Here is a 19988-nt window from a genome sequence, read left to right as displayed (position 1 = left end):
CTCTACTGTGTATTTTGGATAATGGTGATGCAATTTATATATTTACATATCTATATAATTTATGCATATATAAGAATGTGCTCGTATAAAGTATGCATATTCTCTGATAAAGTATGTATATTTTACATTGATCTTGCTACTTAATAGAGTATGTGATTAATTAAATAAAAAAAAGATTTTATTAGAGTGTGTCATTGCCGTGAGAGTGCTTTACGATGTGCAACGAATTAATAGTTATTCAATTTGACTTTTTAATTCATTAATTACAAAATATGCTTGCATTTATCATGCTGTCAATTTGAATAAATTATTTATCATGTCAAGTGTTTTAAAATGCAAGCATAGTGAGCATAATAATTTGCATACTTTATTAATTAAGAGCGGAGTCAGTGAGGGACATGGAGGGACAGTTGTCCCCCCAACTTAAAAAAAAAAAAAAAAAAAAAAAAAGGGAAGAAGATTAACGGACAGAAAGCCAGAAAGAAGGAAGAAAAGAAAATCATCTTTCTTCGAAGTTCGAAAATCCTCTGCCAGTCCGCCGCTCTCGCTCGTCGGCTCCACTCCTGGCACTCCGTCCCTCCGTCCGTCGAGTCGCCGCCGTCGCTGCTTCGTGATTCACTGTTTCGTCCGTTCGTCGGCTCGTCGCTGGACTCGCTGCTCTCCATTCGACTTCGCTCACTTCGCTAAATCGCTAGATCCAATTCACGGTATGTAAATCTGAATTTAACTCTGAATTATTAGTTTATTACTTGTTTAATTGTTTTTATAGTTTATACTTTTATTCAATTATTCTGGGTATTGAAGATTTGAAGATTGAACTATTGAAATTTTGAAATGTGTTGGTTTATTATCTTATTGAAATCTCTGAATATTGAAATCTGTTGGTTAATTGGTTTATTACTTGTTTTTTCTTCTGTTTTTGTGAATTTATTGAAATAATGAAATGTATAGTTAATTTTGTGAACTTTTGATTGCATTTTTTTCTCCTATTTTTGTGAATTTATTGAAATGTATAGTTGAATTAGAAATTTAGAATTTTAGGTTTTATTATTATGTATGATGTGGAATTGTGGATTGTGGAAATTGATAACGGAGTATATTTTTCAATTTAATTAGGAAATATCAAAAGATTCACCTAATTCAAACAAATCCAAGGCAACTAGTCAACAACCCTATCTTCGACAATTCTTGTTTAAATGACCGAAACAACCCTATCCAATTAGGCTAGCAGAGAAAAGGAGGAAAGAAAGTAAATAGGTTTTGAAACCGAGATGTGTTAGTTTCTTTCATACAAATTTGTGTTGTGTCAACGGTGCAAAGTTTTCAATGTAAGTTTGTCCCACAATCAGGGAAGGTAATGAAGTTGTGTATGCGAAAGCTTGCCTTCCCTTAGGAGAGATAATGTGTATTGAGTCATTGAGGTAATGGGTTGCTTTTCTCATGTAAAGGACAGGCTGATCTGATAGCCAGGTTTAATTTTGCATGCATTTCTTATTATATAAATCCAAATCAATTTTCATAGTCTGATTGTGTGAGTGTGTGACTGTTAGAATAACTATTGGACTACTTCCTGCTCTTGATATTAACTTAGGAATTTTTTAAATTAACGCCAGATAATCTATAAAAGCAAGCAAAATATCCTCACTATGCAGCCCCTTGTATGCGCAAGTATATGAAATTGTTTGTTTGCTTAGACCAATGCTTCTAGATTATGTTCTATGTTCAACAATTGTTTTTAAATTTCATTCACATTGAATGTGGGATAATCTATTTGTTGAGTAATTCTCCAATGTGTTTGTTTGGGAAGGTTTAGGTAAGGGATCTTTGATAAATTTAAATGATATTTTTTGGTTTGCAGTGAATGGGATTTTGGACTTTGATTGAAGGGTTCCTCCTTTTTGCTAATGCATTAGCAATACTAAATGAGGATAGATTTCTCACTCCGAGGGGGCTGAGTTTTGAGGCTACAACAGGGAGAAAAAAGTCGCTTAAACAACAAGCTGTAGGTCTTATCTATGTAGCTCAATACTTCAGGTTGCCCTTGATAATTTTGAATGTTATCATGATCGTATCAAAGCTGGTTTCTGGATGAGGTAAATGGTGAACTGACTATATCCAAATTATTCATTTAACATAGGACATCGTCACATCTGGATGTTTTGTGCTCATATGGCATCCAATTATCTTATTTTTTGATACGACATGGAGAGAGATGTGTGGGTGTTGTACTTTGCTTTTGAATATGTTTATGTGATTATTTAAAGGCAGAACTTATGTAAAGGATGTTGTGTATCTTTTTTTTTTTTTCAGTTTTATGAATAACAAAATCTTGATTTTGTAATTGATGATGATACACTTCTAGCTTATAACTAGATGGCTTAACATCTATATCATGTACTAGTTCTTTTATAGCAGGCATCTCCCAACAATGCAACTTGTAATTACCGCTGTCGCAAAATCATCATTACCGCCAACCTGAATATCAAAGTATAAAAATTTGTGTTTAATGATAAAGGTTATCCTAGCTTTGATGCAAATGCTGATTATGGCTATGCTTTGAAAATAACAAGATATCTTTGTAAGTGATTATGTTCCACGTTAAGACAACCGCTCCAAAAGGTTATCTATATAAATCTCATTTCGTATACTAGGAACCAAACGCATCCTGAAGTGAGCAAAATGATACACATTGATTTTTATATTTTGAATTTGTTTGATGTTGTAATTGTACATTCATCTTGCTCCAAGGATGTATTTGACAAATGATTTAATCCGTATTGAACCAAACAAGAATTGCCAAAATTTGTAAAAAAAAGATTCCTCTGCATCTTCTGGGGGTGTAAGTAGGTGACTGTGGTCTAGTACTGAGGTTGTATTCCAGTCCCTGAATGGCTGAATACCATGAAAGTCGAGAAGTTCAAGTTATCCACTATTACTTTTCTGGCACTGATCTGAAGTAAGTTAGCCTCAGGAAAGTGCACTACTACACTACACTGCTCTCAGTTGGAGGTAGCTTAAGAACTTTTCAGGTTTGATTATGCCAATGAGTGTCCTGCCCACAATATATAAAATTAACCTTTTCTTGGCTAGCTTCCCAAATTCATAACAGATCAAAATTGGTCCACTAATTAGCGAGGGAATGGTCAAACGATGTTCATATGTTGAAATAATTGAAAACAAAGAGAATAGCTTCAGCAAATAAAGCCGAAAAACTAAATAGTACCAAATCCGACCTGAACCGATTTTGATAATTGTACTGGTACTGGTACATCATCTACTGGGAAACCTCTATTCATTCTGCCACAGTGGATTTGAAAGGCAAAGCATATGAGTAAGTCTCTTGTGCGGACTCTCTTGCTTTAAGGAAAAGAAAGGGTGGAAATGTTAATAGTTTTGGTCGTGGATTTATTTCTTATTTTCTTATTTTCGTGGAAATGTATGTGAATACTTTTTTGCAAGTTATAAAGCTAGTAAACAAGCAATAAACTGTTAACCATTGAACCAGATTACTTTTAATGGCATCACCAAAATGGATTGCCAACTGCTATTGTTTATCTACTCGTTATTAGTTTGGTCCACTTCAATTTGATGGTCCTGGTGCTAATTCTAAGGCTTTTAGCTTGTGTGAGGATGACCAGGATTATATTTCAGCCGAGGAGATCCTGCTAGATCTGCCACTTGAATGCTGGCAACGAATACTGTGCTATCTAGACAACCAACATCATCGTCACCAAAATTACCGTGAATCTCTTTCACTAGTCTGCCAAAGTCTCTACGACATCACCTCTTCCCTGCCCTTCATTATTTTCATCTCCGACCCTCTTTTACAACAATCCCATATCTTCCTAACTTCCTTCGACTCCTCGATCGCTTCGAGGGTGTCTCTGGTGACCTAAATGCTGCACTCTTTGACTTAGCAAATTCTTTCCAGTTCTCCTCTTCTCAACTTAGGTATTTGTTCCTCAACAACCAACCAATTCTGCCCTTGGAAGGGATAAAAAGGTTGTCCACTAAGTGTTCTTGTTAACGTTGTTTCTCTCTCTGATATCAAATTGGCTGAGGTAACTTTGGTTTTTCCTTCACTCGAAGAAGTTGATATCTGTTTTTTTGATGAGGGTGTGGAGGGACCTATAACTGATGTAGGGGTTTGTGCTTTGGCTAAGAATTTGAATATGATATGGTTACTAATCAATCCCCAGTCTCCCTATCAAGTCATTGTTTGTTTTAGACTGTCATAGCATTTTTCTTGCGTTACAGTAGTCGGCTTGAATCTATAACTTTTAATCAATCTCTTCACACTGAGCTAGCCAACACTAAACCAATTAATGTTGAAAATTCAGTTGGTTTTGCCAAAAAATTAAACACTGTTCATATAATATCTTTTTAATTTCTAGATTTAATAATTATGTTCCATTAGGTTTTTTTTTTTTTTTTGAAACCTATGTTCCATTAGTTAAAAACTTTCAAGTTATGCTTAATTTAACTTAGTTACACTTTGTGATCAAATATATGCTAAATATAATCAACTCAATCGTCCATTAAAAATGATTTTCTTATTTGAATTATTTTTAGAATTAGTTATAATTTTGGGTCAAAATTATTAAGGTTGGCCAATAATTATAAACATTAACATAGGAACAATTGAGCAATGACACATTTTTTAGACTAATATTTGCTCCCATGTTAAAATTATATAAATAAATTACAAAAAGTTTTTATTTTGAAATTAAATTAATGAGAACAAATCATCCCAAGCCGTACCTTCAATGTGTTGCTTGATAGATGCCTTCAACAAGACGAATTGGTGGGAAAAAGCATCTAGAAATTCAACAAAGGCTAATTGTTCATCAAAATATTAGTATTTAATTACCGCTCATGGATATACACATCATCTATAATTAGCTGCATGTACTTTGGTACTCGAATTTGTATTAAGTTTTGAACAGCTATTCTAAAGAAAGACTTTCTCACTGATATCATCAGCGAAATTTCAATTAACATCAAAATTCACATCCACTGTTTGGGGAAAAGGAATTGACAGTATTTCACAAACTGACTGAAGCCTAGCGCACCTCAAGCAGAATTATCCTGAAGATGACGACGCAAATCGCAGCGAAGCATTTCCACAAATTGCTGCAAACAGAAAATGTTGCAGGTAAGCAAAGTGTCATTTAGACCATCCATAGATTTAATTAAATTTAAAAAATGCAACAGAAAATATTAAGTTTAAAATAAACACAACAAAATGGATTCTACATCGCAGCAAACAAGACAATGGTTCCTAGTTGGTTCATAATAAAAAAGGCGCAAGGGACAGGTTGCCTAGAGTACAAAACTACTGAATACATACAAATACTGAGGTAATAGGGATCCTTCCTTATTTTTCAGCACCTCATTTAAGCGATACACACTTGATAAAAGTCAATTTTTGGTGAACAACTTTAGTTGCTTGCCTCTGGTGCACCTTAGTTCTTAGGTTCGTATAAATGTTAGCCTAAACCACACCATGGAATGGAATAACCTATGTGAGAGTATGAGGACATAAGGGGATGACTGGAATGATTCTCCTTTTTAATATTGCCATGCTTAATTGACCTATAAGTCTGAGGACATAAGGCGGTGACAGGGATGATTTCCCTTTTTTATCACTACCATGCTTAATTGACTACTTGCCTATGCAACGTGAAAGTATATGACTTTACATAAATACATGTTAGCAATGAAGAAAATTGTTACAATGGTCAGAGAGATGCTTTACAATTTATTCAATTTATTCATAAAAACAAGCTATTGAGATAAACTTTAAATAATTTAGAAGACGATGCAAATTCACAGAGAATCACAACCAAAAAAAAAAAGAAAAAGTGTTATTTATTGAAACAAATGTTTTAAGACAGGTTCCGGAGGTTATGAGACATATATTAGAGAAATTAGTATGAAAAACTTTGACAGCAACATTATGCAGGAGCAAGGAAGCTATGATGTACTTCCTCCGTTCCCCTAATATTGCAACCATGAAATTTCACCAATATTGCAACATTACCATATATGCACATGCTCTCTCTCTCTCTCTTCATATGGGTCCTTATCTTTGTCTCTCCACAACTTAATCAAGTTTCACTGCAGTCGTACGACCATTCACAGGGTTAATGGCAAAGGATGATCCACGTAACCCCTTAGAATAGATGTAAATTGGCTTGCTAGAATAGTGAATTTCCATCAAAAAAAAAAAAAAAAAATTCACCCTATTCAACATATACTAGAATTTTGACTTCTTAAGAAAATGCTTGGGAATAATTAAAAAAAAAAAAAAACATGGTACTTACATTAACAAGGTCTTGATTGCTACACAATTCATCTATAACATTTCTTCCAGTAGTTTCAGCAATCTCAGCAGCATTCTGAGCCATGGAACGAAATATATCTTGAGATGGACTGTGAAGGTCAATCCTTTGTACCGCCTCCTGAATATTATTCTGATAGGGATCAGGGAAAAAAAAAATTGCACAATAATAAGTTACAAAGAATCATAATTTATGAAAAAGATCATGACACCAATAATATTAAAAATCATAAATGCAGCATGCTCCGATGCCTTTACTCTATACAAAAGAATATATTGTTTCAAAGGTGAGAAGATTTGAAGTGTTCTACCCCACCAGAACCAATATATGAGCATGAAACCAATTTTGAAAGGAATAAAGAGCAAACAACTTTAAAAACTGCAAATTTCAACACAACAATAAAAAAAACTCGACTTGGAAGACAAATTCAGATAAAGCTTTTAAACTCATCAAACATTACAAGAACTGAGAGCAAATGTCACATAAATCACAAATATAACAAGTGTCACTAAAAAATACAAGACTTTTATGGCATAATCTGAATGGGAAAAAAAATCTAAGAAATTTTATTTAATTGAGAACAAGCTCATAAATCACAATTGTGCAAGATACAATGCACTGACAACTTATGATTATACTAGAAAAAAGATTTACCCGAGATACCGGACGAAATGAAGTGTCTTCTAAACTTCTATCATTAGGCTGTGGCATCAATTGAGGCATCATGTTTCGCAGCTGTTCATTCTGAACCGAACCACCACCCAGAACTTGAGAAACAACTGGCATCATTTGCTGAATCATACTAGAGAAATCAAGAGTACCATCTTCACCACTCCCCATGCCAGAAAACATATTCCTCATTTCTTCTGTATCAACTTGTTGAGCAAGTTGGTTGACAGTGTTTCTCATTGCTGGGTTTTGTGTGAACTGTTGTAGCATATTCCTCAGAACATCAGGAGAACCAACCCCTGTCTGCTGAGCAACCCCAGACAGAAGTCCATTTAAAGCTGGACTTTGAAGAAGCTGTGACATGGTGCCTGTCACATCTAACTGCCCATCAGAGCCCTGTGCACTAGTTTGCGTGCCAGTCATGGACTGCTCAAATCCTTGCCCAGTCTGCCCACTACCAGGATCAGCTAAGCTACTCCTACCAGCAATGCTTCGAGAAGCAAGAGACTGAAGAATCTGCTGGCCACTGATTCTAGCTTCTTGACTCTGATCAGGACTACTAGAAGTTCCAGCTTCACCACTCACAGGATGCATCTGTGATTGCCGACTTCGTCTCTGATCAAAGTAATAATTGGTAATGTCAGAAATATATCTAAAGCAACATACTATAGTTCCTAACCAAAGAGAAAAAGCTCATAAAACTACAACAGAAAATGTCAGAAACTCTAAGTAAACTCACTGCCAACAAAATAAAAGTCATAAGATACCAAGGCATTAGGATTGATATAGCATCATAGACTAACCATCAATCATAATCTGTCACACATTAACATTGTCAAAGCGACCCAATGTCATTGGCACAGACAAAACGCAAATCTAATGACAGACAGTAACAAGATAGCATCAAGAAAATCAATTCTGCTGTAGATAGTAAAGAAGATAAATTTCTACATCGAAGTTAGTTCATTGAGAAACTTTCAAACATTTAGTTGATCCAACATTCTGATCAGCAGAAAATACAAGATAACATCTTCCGATATTTAATGCACCTTGGGTATCAACTTCATGTTACTATGAATTATAACCAGCTGAATTAGACAGCATGGAAGATTAACACAGGCATCTCCAGATTTATTTCAGCAAAGGTTGAATCTAAAGTTGAAGGTCATTATCTTATACAATAATACATAAAGAAGGCTCAGCTAATAATCCAAATTAGGAATAAAGGCTTATGTATCACTCATCAGTTCTTTGGAGCATAAATTGAAAAGATAAGAACAAACTCTGCAAGAGAAACTTTTCTTTACAGGAAAAAGCATACTGTAGAAATTTTTCTGTAATGAAGCTAACAAATAGCAAGAAAGGTGAAATTGCTAGCAAATACTTCAGATGCTGGCATTAACGTTCAATATATTGGTTCATCACTCGAGAGCGAGAAGTTATCACTTCCTTTCAAATGAATAAGAAACGAGCACTTTACCTTAGGCTGCAGACCTCCACCTAAACCAAGTGGAACTTCTTTGGCACCAGTAGACTTGTCAGCTAGCTCTCCACTTTTGCAACTTGGAGAGCGTTCAGCCATATACGCAGATTCCTCATTTGATTTTGAAGAATCACTTTGAACACTTTCCCTACATTCAGTCAGATCCTAAAACACACAAATAATAAATCAACTTTGATAAAACCTCGAAACTCCACACATTTTCAAATCTAAACAATGCCAGCAGAAACTAAAATTCCTTTAACAAAGCTCCAGACTAAGGTAGACACTAATGTAAGGAGCTTTAACCATACAATTGCATGAAAGCTGTATTTAAAATAGGTTTCAAGGAAAGACACGAGTACAATACATGAGGGTCGTTCCTATTATATTTATTTGATGAAAATTTTAAGATGCTTCAACTCAATATCTAGAACATTTTATTGAAAGAGACAGTCAAGAATCATGATACCTTTTCAGCCTGTTGTCCAGATACAGATCCCAGGTGTGATTCATGCGCCTCCCCACTACTCTCAGAATGAATGGTTTGAGATGGATCAGTAGTATCAGCATTATCTCCACCTGATCCAGCAGCAGAATTTGGGACAACAGGATTCTCTTGCTGTCCTAAAAGTTAAAATAATAATTTTTTTTAAAAAAAAAAAAACACCTTTGTAAGCCAAGCTTAATACGGACAATTAACAGTACAATTACTAATATTAAGAAAGTTACCAGGAGTAGTCTGATTGTCTCTGCGCATATTTTCAAGGAGATTTCTGATCTGGGAATTTACTTGAGAAATAACTGATGAAAATGAAGCAGCATCAGGAGATGAGGAAGTGGAAACAACACCTATAGGTTGTGACGTAGTAGGAATTGGGGAAACAGCAACAGTTGCAGTACGAGATGGTACAGTAGCAGCAATAACATTCCTCACAGGGAATACTCGGGTTGCACCAGAATCACCGGAGGCACTAACACCACCACGCTCACCCTGTGCACCTTCTCCACCAGCAGCTCTTGCACCAACCGCAGAGACTACTGGAGAGAGTGATGTCCCTGTATCATGAGCAATCCCATATTAACCAACCTAGATTATGTTTATGTACTGCAGCAGATCAAAATCTCAAGCAACCTTTTTATAAAATAATAGGAATCTTCTTACCAGCATGTATGTGAATGTTAATCTGCCTGGGAGCACTTCCAATTATCCCAACTGGAACAGAAGTTCCTGTATTTGGAGTAGCAACAGCAGGAGCACTGAAAAGTGGGCTGGTTTGATGGGGAAAAGGCTGCATAAATATAATAATAATTAAAATTATTTAATGGAAGATCCTAGCAACAAACAACAGCCCTGTCAGCATCCAGGTAAACAAAAAATGTTCCAAGCAGCAGCAAAACTATAGATCCAAGCAATTTACATAGATAAATAAAGAAATACTATAGTCTTATAGACTAACAAAATGTAGCAAGTAGTGGTGGAATGCTTTTGAATAACAATTTTAATCTGAGGCATTCCTTTACAAGCATAAAGCATCAAAAGACAAACAAGCAAACTAGCACTTTAGGAATAACTAATCGACAACTATCATCTCTGAACACATCATTATATCACCAACTACTACTAAAAGAAATAAACTAAAAAATATAAAAGTTAATAAATTATTTCACTCAATTTTAGCAGAGATCAGCTCCAAAGAAGTAAAACCCTAACGTGATAAGCCAGGGAAAATAACACCAATTCCGTCCTCTTATCAAACCAGTTTCACTAGAAGAGTCACCATCTTAAGACATAATAATTGAAACAACTAACCTGAACCATTATAGGATTAGGTCCTGATGGCGATATGTAGACTGCATGTCCAGTATTAACCACAGCCTCTGCCTGTAAACCAAACCAAGAAAAATGAGGATAAAGCACTCTATCAATTAAATTTGTAATATCAGCTAAGTGTATATGATTGAGAGCACGTACAGGAGACTGCCCCATTCGCAACATTAATATGGTCCGACCAAGCTCTAGCAAAAGAGCACCTAAATGCTGCATTGTTAGACCTACTTGTACTGACTCACTCTGGATCTGACTCCTCACAGACGCGTCAGTTGATCCAGATTCTTGCTCCAACCGTCCTGCAATGTGCTAAATGCATACAATTGCAACTAACTGGTATCAGCATAACAAGTTGGATCACATAGACAGAAGGCAAACATGTCACATCTATAATCATCACTTCATCAGTTTATCACTTCATCAGAAACTTAGCAAACATCAAATCAAGAGAAGGCAAGAAACAAGCAGTGCCATCAACGATTGATTTTTAAAAAAAATGTAATTCAAAAGTTCACAAAGCCAAAAAGATAAAAATCAGTGTCAGTATGAAATTACAATACAATTTCATCGACATCACACAAGATGACATTCTTCACATGGCTTGCAAAGAAAGTTGTATGGAAGAGAGAGGAAAATAAAGCAGGGAAACAACAAGCTGCCTTAGGAAAAAGCTTGAGAGAACTGAGAGCAGCAAGGGAACGTGATTCAATCCTCAAACTTAAATCAGCTTGAGCTGTGCATTTGGCACATCTAGAATACAAATCAAGGAAACAGACATCCAGAAATCACTGCAACCTAATGTTCTGCGTGGGGTGGGTGGATGAGAGAGAGAGAGAGAGAGAGAGAAGGGGGGAGGGGGAAGGAGAGAGAGAGAGAGGGGGGGCTAAAAATATTTTCACCCTGCTGAAGGAAAAAAAATGATATTACAACCCATAATGACTTAAGCTATTAATCTTCTCACATTTTTGTTTCCAGGGAAGCACGATAGATACCATTTCATCCAAAATCCAATAATATGAACACAAGTGATACGTGTGCTTTAGGAAATAGTGGATCCATTATGTGGAATCTTTCATCCAATGTATGGATAATTTAAAATTTAAAATGTTAAATGTGTGTTAAGCTGACTATCACATAATTAATTGTTTTACTATTTACATGAAGCATCATCCTAGTAAGTAATAGCATGTGTTTAATAGAAAAAGTAAAGGGAAACACAAATGTGTATGGTGAAGTGATGAGCTATTTAAAAGCCAACATTGTAGTCCATAAAAGTTTGGAAATAAAAAATAAGACAATATATCACTACAATTAGCCACCTTCTTCATTGAAAAATCTTACATCTTTCAATCAACTTAGCCCACATTACTAATCTATTCTCAATTAGAAAAAATGTACTAGTATATGCAACTTTAAGCAAACAAGAGTACTAAGGTATGCAGCGTACAGAAAGTGATGCAGCAGCTAGACCACTCAGAAGCCGTTCTGCACGTCTCAAAACTATGCTTAATGCTTCGGGTGTAGGCAATCCTCTGGAATTCGAGGGTAATTCCGTAGCTGGTTGATCTGCCAGGCCACTTGGAGATGCAGAGGGTTGATATCCTACAGTTATGATGAGACAAGGTTAACAAGGAAAACCAAAATGGAAAAATAAAGAGAAACAATTCAGCAAAAGGTCTTTTGAAAAGTCACCATTTTGAGAGAGAAACCCCTCCATGCGACTTATAAACTCAGAAAGTGTGTTGAGTGAATCTGGAATTGGCTGAGACACCAATTAAAACAAGCAAGATTATATAGTCTACAAAAATAAAATACGTAGTAATAATAAAAAAAGCAAAGTGACGAGCGATAAAACTAAACAGGTACAAAAAGATAGTGCAAACAGAGAAATCAGTACCATGTTTAGTGAAGGCGGTGGGATTGAGATTCCGGCTAAGGGAACATGGAATGGTTGACTCAAGAATGGCTGCCCAAACTGTGTTTGATTGCCGGCTTGGCTTTGACTCCCATTGCCACCTTGGCTTTGCTCTGTATCATTTCCCTGAGGAAGTGGGCCAGAAGGATTTGCCTACAGTTAAACAGAATAATCAACTAACTTTCAAATGAATCATGCAGTATGACATTACATATGAAATTATATTCCATTTGCATGTCAGTCACATCGCTAAACGTGGCTATTAATTAAAGGTATTACAAGACCTAGTACAAGAACAGGACACAAGAGCTACCGCCTAATTGGCACTGAGACAAGGAAAAAGCAGAAAGCGTGCTGTGAAGGCTTTGTAAGTCTCTGCTCCTCATCTTTCACAAATCACTATCGTTCAACTAATCAATTTTAGTTAGTTAATTATAGTAACACACTTTTTGCTCATTATGTTTGTCTTGTTTTTAGTCTACTTTCATTTTAATACATTCTTTCTTTGTTCTATATTTTGCGGATGATTCCTATGACGATTAATGTTAGCTGGCCTAAAACATTTTGGGACCAAGGCAATAAACATCCAACGACAAACCTACACCATACTTGGTAAAAATAATGATAAAAAAAAAAAAAAAAAAAAAAAAAAAAAAGGAACAATCTTGAACCTCTTTGCTTAATTGCTGTCTCCAAAGTAACACCCTAGTCTATTTATACAATCAGCTAACAACGTTATTGTGATAATACTATATTGCCGCAGTTGGATAAAGAAACTAAATCAACCTATTCCCTGCACCCCATCCCAACTATCTTGTCTCCCTTATCAAACTTCTAATGTTTTATTCATTTCAAGCCTCCATGGAGTCCACCCCCCATCTTTCTGATATGTTCTTATCACTCTACCTTCATTCCTCTCCGCCTGTCCCTTTAATTTGATTTTGGATGGAGTTGGTTTTGTTTAGTGCTAATGTAAAGCAAGGAGATGCTTGTGATAATTCTATGTAAGTAGAATGTAGCAAAAAGAGTTTGGTATTAATTCTCAAGGTAGTAAATCTGGTGACCGAGCCACCGAGGTGGCATGTGTGTTTTCTAGATGTCCATGAGGGATAACGAATATTTGTTAGCCAATGTGAGTCCATGGCAATGGCTATTGAAGGATTTTATTTTAAAAAATAAAAAAATAAAAAAATTAGCAATTCACCATTGTTTTCTGATTTGTTTTTTTGTATTTTTTTTTTTAAAACCCAAAGGCCAAGCTTAATTACTTAGATCATGCATAGCAAGCTCCAGAAATCGAGTTGGGATCACAATGTCCCACAATCGTCTGCCAACCTCCCAAGGGTGACCAGTTCATGTGTAAACCTATTCCCTCCTCTCTAAACAAAAGACCAAGACACCTTATCAAAACTATTACACAAAGCAAGGATACTCTCAATAATTGTATGTAAGGAGCTGGAACTAGCCAGCCGATTGCGAAGAGCTTGGATCACGATCAGGCAGTCGCTCTCCAAAATCAACTTCTGAATGCCCATGTCCTTCGCAAGCTGCACCCCAAAATCAACTTCTAGATCACCATATTTTCTCATTTTCAATCACCATTTTCCCAATTTGGTTAACCAAAACCACTCTTTCAATCATCTTTCTTATGGTTTTCCATTTGAATAAGATGTCTTTAATCAGTGTGTTTGTTACAGTCTGAGATTGTGAAGTTACAAGTACTCAACCAAGTCAGCCATTAATGATGATAGCAATTTAAGATGAGATCAGAATAAATAATCAGGTGAGGAAGAAAGAAAAGGAGAGATAAATCTCAAAACAATCTTCCATTTCGTTCCAAATGAATGTGATTATCTTAAAAGGAGAAAATGAATAATAGATGCTATCAAATGAATAAAAAAAATGGAGATATTTTTGACAAATAATCCACCTTGTCCGGCGTGCTCAAAATGAGCCAACCTTTGCGTAATCAGGGAACAATCTCATCTTTGCCCCCTATTTTCTCAAAACCGTCCCTTCAAAGGCTTTAAAAGTTGGTACCAAGTTTTAGAAGGTGACTTGCTACGTGTCACCTTCTAATTGATCCTCTTTTTTTAATTAGCAAATGGTTTTGCATGAGAATGAGGTATTTGATCGTAAGAGATGAAGGAAGAAGACTTTTGTGGAGGCCTATACAAAATAATCACTTTTGGTTCATGTAGCTGACCCTATTTATGGGATTAAGACTTTGATTGATGAATGAATTTAATAAAAATAAATAAATAAAAAACAAAATTCCGGCAGCCAAACCCTATCCCACACCACCCTCCTTTCCCGTTCCCCCACCTGAACACCACCCCCTTCCCCGCCCCCGCCATCTCGTAATTTATACTAACAGAACAACATAGTCATATTGGATCTTATTAGATTTGTCTCAATGATAGTTGAATTTGTGCATTGGCAAATGGGAAAAACAAAAATGTTGCAAGTCTAAAATAGATATAAGAATGAAAGTATAAAATTTTAATCTTATTCAACGTCTCAGAACAATAGAACCAAAGTATTATACCTAATAATATTTAGGTATGATACTAATATAGTTAATACAATAACTAAAAAGGAAATTATCATACTATATTACGATCACCATATTTAGGTATAATACTATCACTATATTTATTACACCTGATAATATAATTGTTACTACAATAACTAAAAAGGAAATTATCATTTCTAAATAGCCAATTCAGTGCCAATTAATACTCCTAATACTAAATTCAAACACTTAATTTAGTATAACGGAATACCTCCGATCCTTTTTGTACTTTACAGTTTACACTATACCTTTTAAAGCTTGCCAATGCAAATTTTTTATCATAAATACTCTACCGTTCCTTTCATTTTTTATTTTTATACTTTACCTTTTTTGTTTTTATGCTTGCCAATGTAAACGTTTAATCATAATTCTCCCTCCATTCTTTATAATCTACTCACTTGCTTTATTTCATTTTAGGTCTACCACATATACATTCTTACCCCTTTTACCCAACAATTATAAAACATTTTCACACTCTCTCTTACTTTATTCACCTTTATCTTACACCCACCAATCCTTTTGCATTCTCTCTTTTACTTTATCCTACTTTATCTAACCACCATTCTTTTTTTTAAAAAAAAAAAATAAAATATTTGGCATGAAGTAACTTTAGTAAATTTAACCCCCAACTTACTAAGCAACTCAAAAGATGATATCTTCCTGACCTAAACATCTCATCTATATAAATTAAGTGAGTCTCGAGTATCACCATATAAGTAAACCCTTGTAGCCAATGATAGGTTCTAAAACTTCTATTTTGTAAATGCTTGTCAAAGATAAGTGGATTGCAATATGTCATAAATTTTAGAACTATCAGCAGGGAGATAATACAAGCTCAAAGAAGGGGAAAATAATGGAAATTTAATATTTTTAGATATGACTATGTCCCATATATTTCTATATTTCTTACAATTTTACTTGCCATCGACATCATAGTATGTCACAGATCTTAATATCTTACTATAATACTACGTATGTAGTTATGTATTACCCCCCATTTCACAACATCCTTGAAAAATACTTTTGAATAAGACTGAGATGAAGATGAGTGAATACATGTAAACTGTCATTCGGTGTAGGATAGGAGAATAAAATTTGAATATCATTACCAAAAATGAAAAAAGAAAAAGTGTAAAGAGCTAAAATAAATTGACAAATGAGGAAGAGTAAAAATAAGAAGGAACAAAAGTAATATTATGCGTTTTGAAATTTAATATTGTATTCATATTACAAAAAGAAAAATAATCCCTTTGTCCCATATTAGTTTATACACTTTCTTTTTTCATTTGTCCTACATCAGTTTTTACAGTTACATTTTAGTTCAAGACCCCATAATAATTTTACTACAGCCATTTTTCCACTATCAAAAATTAGGGTTCAACACTCTCACATTGAATAAAAAATACTCCACTACCATTAATCAAATTAATACCGCACTATTTCCTTTCACATCTACCTTTCTAATAAAATAACAATAATACAAACAACTTATCACCTTATACATGGAATGATAAATGTCAATACTTATTGGGAATGGAAGTAGTGCAATGATTTAAGAGGTCACACCTTATCGTATTCTTACCCAATAAACCCTAGCCTCTATTGATTGAAAAAAAAAGGAAAATCAGGGCCGATTTTGGACATTGAAAGTAGTTGCTATATTTATTTGTGATTGTCATTCTGTTTTACTTTTGATAAATTAGACTCCACCACTTGTGACTCATTATAATTAAAAAAACAAAAGTAATATCATTGATTATCATCAATATTCAAGAATAGACCACAAAATTGCACTCAACCAGTTTAATTACAAATTGGTAATTGTAAACTACATTGCTAAACTAGGATCTTTAACCCTATCTACATCTATGTAAATATCATCCAATTGTCGCATGATTCTTTATCGTTAGAAATTGTTATGTTCGCCAAATAGTTAAATTATTTTCTTAATGTAAAAGATACTACTGTGTTCAGCTAATACCCCTTTTAAGTTATTATCCCTTTGCCAGAACGGTTCCTGACATAAGTCTTATCAGCAATGAATTGCAAAGATGTATTAAAAGTAAAGGATTTCATACAGTATACGTAAACTCATGAGAATCATATACAAACAGATAAAAATTCTCACAGCAGCAGTGTTTGGAGCACCAAATGTAGCATTTGTAGTTTGATTGCCAACACCTAATGAATTCAACACTGCCCCAATAACCTACAAAATAAAGAGCAGATTTTTTTAAACTTCTTGATTACTAACCAAAGGAGAGGGGGAAAAGGCAATGCAATCACAGTATACATTCCACTATTATTTAAATCATACGCACCCGACTGAGATCAGAAGCACCTCCTTCACCTTGATCACCAACATTGAGGGTACCAAGAACTACACTATGGGAGATTTGACCAACACGATTCCGAGGAAGCCCAGCACTACCGTCGATTCCTTATAATTCACAAAAAAACAAAAAGTGAACCGACAATGTTGGTCATGCTTCATAGAGATACACTCTTCCCACGAAAAACAGAAAGAATATGTAGGATGCAGAATAGAATAACATTACATACCTTGAGTTCCAATGTTACCAGCAGCATCAGTAGAACCAGTACCAGATGAAGTTTGTGGTTGGGTTGGTTGCCTTTCAACTAAATGCAAGGTATCCCCACTTTCCACATCTAGAAATAGTCAAGGAATCACCATAGCAGAAGATATGTGAACTCAGCAACACAAATTAGATTCCGACGATAGGGCCACAACGAACTCTTCAACACTTGTCGTGCAAGCGATGATGCTAAACATCAAACAGCAGGTCATACATAGAAAGCATAAAGATAGATTTATCAAATTCACACAATTCAAATCTCATCTAGACAACAAAAATATGTTTGGATCTATCTAGACAACAAAGGAAAAACACCTCATGGGGATTCTGCTGCTAGCATAAGATGGAATTCTATACAAACTAGATATTATAACTAATTGCAGGATACGGTACTCAGAGAGTACGTGTTCATCCTTTAAAACCTTTCCCCTGAATATAAGCCGTTGCTGCCCCACAGGAACACCAACTTTATCAGCAATAATTCCCTTAAATGAGGACACAAGCATCTGAAACATCAAGATTACAAATATATCAGATCACTGCGTATGTATGCTTAATTTTAAAGACCATATATTTTCATACATTAAGATAACACTTTATAAATATAAATAAGCAACATTAACATTCCAGAAATCTAGACTTCTCATTCGATTAGCCATTTGAAAAAAAAAAAAAAAAAAAAAAAAAAGTTGAACAACCACCATTCTGTAAAATTTTGACAAAAAGAAATAATTCAAATAGAGTCAATCTTATATGATAACAAATCAACAATCATTTTGTTGCTGAACACACTTATTCTGGTCTTGCAGCCAACTCAAATAGCTGAGAATAGTTATATTGGGAACGTGATACAGATTCCAGCTTCGTGAACCAAATATGTGCAATCAAAACACAATTCTATTCGGTGAACCCTACATGTTTAACAAACTTAAGACCCAAATAGCCAAGTCACTACAGGTAGCGTTACGCGCTCTTATTCATGTACCATGAAATGTATCGTACCACATACCATATAACATTGCTTCCAAATCAATATATACATATAAAAATTAGCAACCAACCTAATACCTTTACTAGAAAATAATTCATACATAATTACATAAGATAGTGTATTTACTGATGTTATAAATGAACAAGCTCTTGCAAGACTGGCATTAAATACTTCCACTTCATGAGCAAGAAAAAGCGCGTTCAATTTAAGAAAACCTTCCGCTTCACATAATTATACTCCACACAACAATCTTGAAACCCTCCACTCCAGCCGTTCTCAAAATAAGTTTTTCCAGTGTGAGACAAATAAGTACACAATAAGCTTTGCCGGATATAGAATATAGAGTAAAACTTACCTGAATTATCATTATTTCTAACCCCAAAAAAGATTTTACAGCCAAGCCTTAATAAACTGCATGATGAAGACTATCGATGCAAAATCATCAAGTAGATGTTTTTCCAAAAGAATCTTTTCAAGCCTACAGTCAGGTTTTGTATTTGGTTTTACAAGAATAATTCTATGTCCACATTGCTTCGTTAAGTTAGTTTAATAATGACAGTATTTCAAAACCTATAGCTAAGACAACATTGAAATAACACAATGCGATCTCAGTATTAAATTTTTTTAATTTGGAATGTAGTCATAAAGCGCAATGATGACATGTAGATAAACATTTCTTTCCCCAGAGAAAAAATTAAGTTAACAGGAAAATAAGCAAGAAGAGTAAAGGAGGTCAAGATAAAAACAGTTGGACACCTACATTCTTGTCGACCTGAAAATTATACATCTGAGAGTCCAAAGTCTTGATGTTGAGATCCAAAGTTGAATCAGGCGCGCCACTAGTGCTGGCACCCTCCATAGATGGCTGCTCCGCCATGATAGTCTACAACGCAAATGGCACCACAACAATTAATCAACTTGCACAAGCTATATAATGATCATGGACATCCGAGACAACCTAAATGCGCACACAACAACAATAGTTCCAGGTGCCAAACAATAGCTTAAAGCATAAATAGTCGCTCCAATCACAGATAGAGCGACAGCAAATTTCGAGCCATATGTTAGACAAAACCTAAGCCCGTCACTGAGCAAGGGCGGGAGAGGCGGCCGCCCTAAACCGGAGGAGATGAAGTCCATTTTCATATAAACCTAAGCCAGCAACACATTAGCAAATAGCAATCAAACTTGATTCAATCATCAAATTAGGCTCCAAAAATCAAGTTAAATTCTTCTTCGGCAAAATTCAGACAACAAGATCGTCAGTTATAATCATTCATAAAATGAGTATTTCTAACCAAGAATTCAATAATCAACATAAGAAGAACCCTAAATTGACTATACTGACAATCAAATTAAAGATTAACACTAGATTGTGAAATTGATATTCGATGATTAAAAAGCAAACACATTTTACCTCAACTCAAAAGCTGGTTGAATGGAGGAGAGAAAGCTTAGAAGCAGCTTTAATGGAGATATCAGAGTACGCTTCAATGGAGGAGAGAGAGAGAGGAGAGAGAGGGGTGAAGCGAGACAGAAGAAACGTGAAAAAGGGGCTGGGAGGGGGAAAAGGAAAATATAGATCT

The 19988-nt window shown here is 35.0% G+C and overlaps 2 protein-coding genes across 3 annotated transcripts; one reads left to right on the top strand and one right to left on the bottom strand.

Moving 5' to 3' along the window:
• The first annotated feature begins 324 nt into the window (after positions 1 to 324).
• On the top strand, positions 325 to 2411 carry LOC110721629 (protein transport protein yos1-like). The gene is made up of 2 exons (XM_021900817.1): positions 325 to 707; positions 1859 to 2411. The coding sequence occupies exon 2, from the start codon at positions 1862 to 1864 to the stop codon at positions 2090 to 2092; it is 231 nt and encodes a 76-aa protein (XP_021756509.1). The 5' UTR covers positions 325 to 707; positions 1859 to 1861; the 3' UTR covers positions 2093 to 2411.
• A 2315-nt stretch (positions 2412 to 4726) lies between these two features.
• LOC110721628 (large proline-rich protein BAG6-like) lies at positions 4727 to 19988 on the bottom strand. Of its 2 annotated transcripts, none has more exons than XM_021900815.1 (18): positions 19820 to 19988; positions 19163 to 19285; positions 17800 to 17917; positions 17377 to 17484; positions 17136 to 17254; positions 16943 to 17023; positions 12222 to 12392; positions 12017 to 12086; positions 11772 to 11926; positions 10469 to 10633; positions 10307 to 10378; positions 9659 to 9785; positions 9226 to 9552; positions 8966 to 9120; positions 8494 to 8661; positions 6999 to 7628; positions 6327 to 6476; positions 4727 to 5133 (listed from the first exon to the last, which is right to left on the bottom strand). In XM_021900815.1, the coding sequence occupies exons 2-18, from the start codon at positions 19277 to 19279 to the stop codon at positions 5074 to 5076; spliced, it is 2793 nt and encodes a 930-aa protein (XP_021756507.1). In that variant the 5' UTR covers positions 19280 to 19285; positions 19820 to 19988; the 3' UTR covers positions 4727 to 5073. The 2 variants fall into 2 exon arrangements, with proteins under 2 accessions (XP_021756507.1, XP_021756508.1); XM_021900816.1 differs by having other exon boundaries at positions 12222 to 12365.

Source organism: Chenopodium quinoa, unplaced genomic scaffold, assembly GCF_001683475.1.
Source record: "Chenopodium quinoa cultivar QQ74 unplaced genomic scaffold, ASM168347v1, whole genome shotgun sequence".
In the NCBI taxonomy this organism is placed as follows: Eukaryota; Viridiplantae; Streptophyta; class Magnoliopsida; order Caryophyllales; family Amaranthaceae; genus Chenopodium; species Chenopodium quinoa.
This window is presented reverse-complemented; position numbering and strand designations above follow the sequence as displayed.

What these genes read in the sequence shown, in the direction of transcription:
- LOC110721629 (XM_021900817.1), top strand. Translation starts at nt 1,862, where the DNA reads ATGGGATTTTGGACTTTGATTGAAGGGTTCCTCCTTTTTGCTAATGCA.
- LOC110721628 (XM_021900815.1), bottom strand. Translation starts at nt 19,279, where the DNA reads ATGGCGGAGCAGCCATCTATGGAGGGTGCCAGCACTAGTGGCGCGCCT. An exon ending in GGGGTTTCTCTCTCAAAATG is followed by an intron (nt 11,927 to 12,016) that starts GTGACTTTTCAA and finishes TCATAACTGTAG; the next exon opens with GATATCAACCCTCTGCATCT. An exon ending in TAACATTCACATACATGCTG is followed by an intron (nt 9,553 to 9,658) that starts GTAAGAAGATTC and finishes CTCATGATACAG; the next exon opens with GGACATCACTCTCTCCAGTA.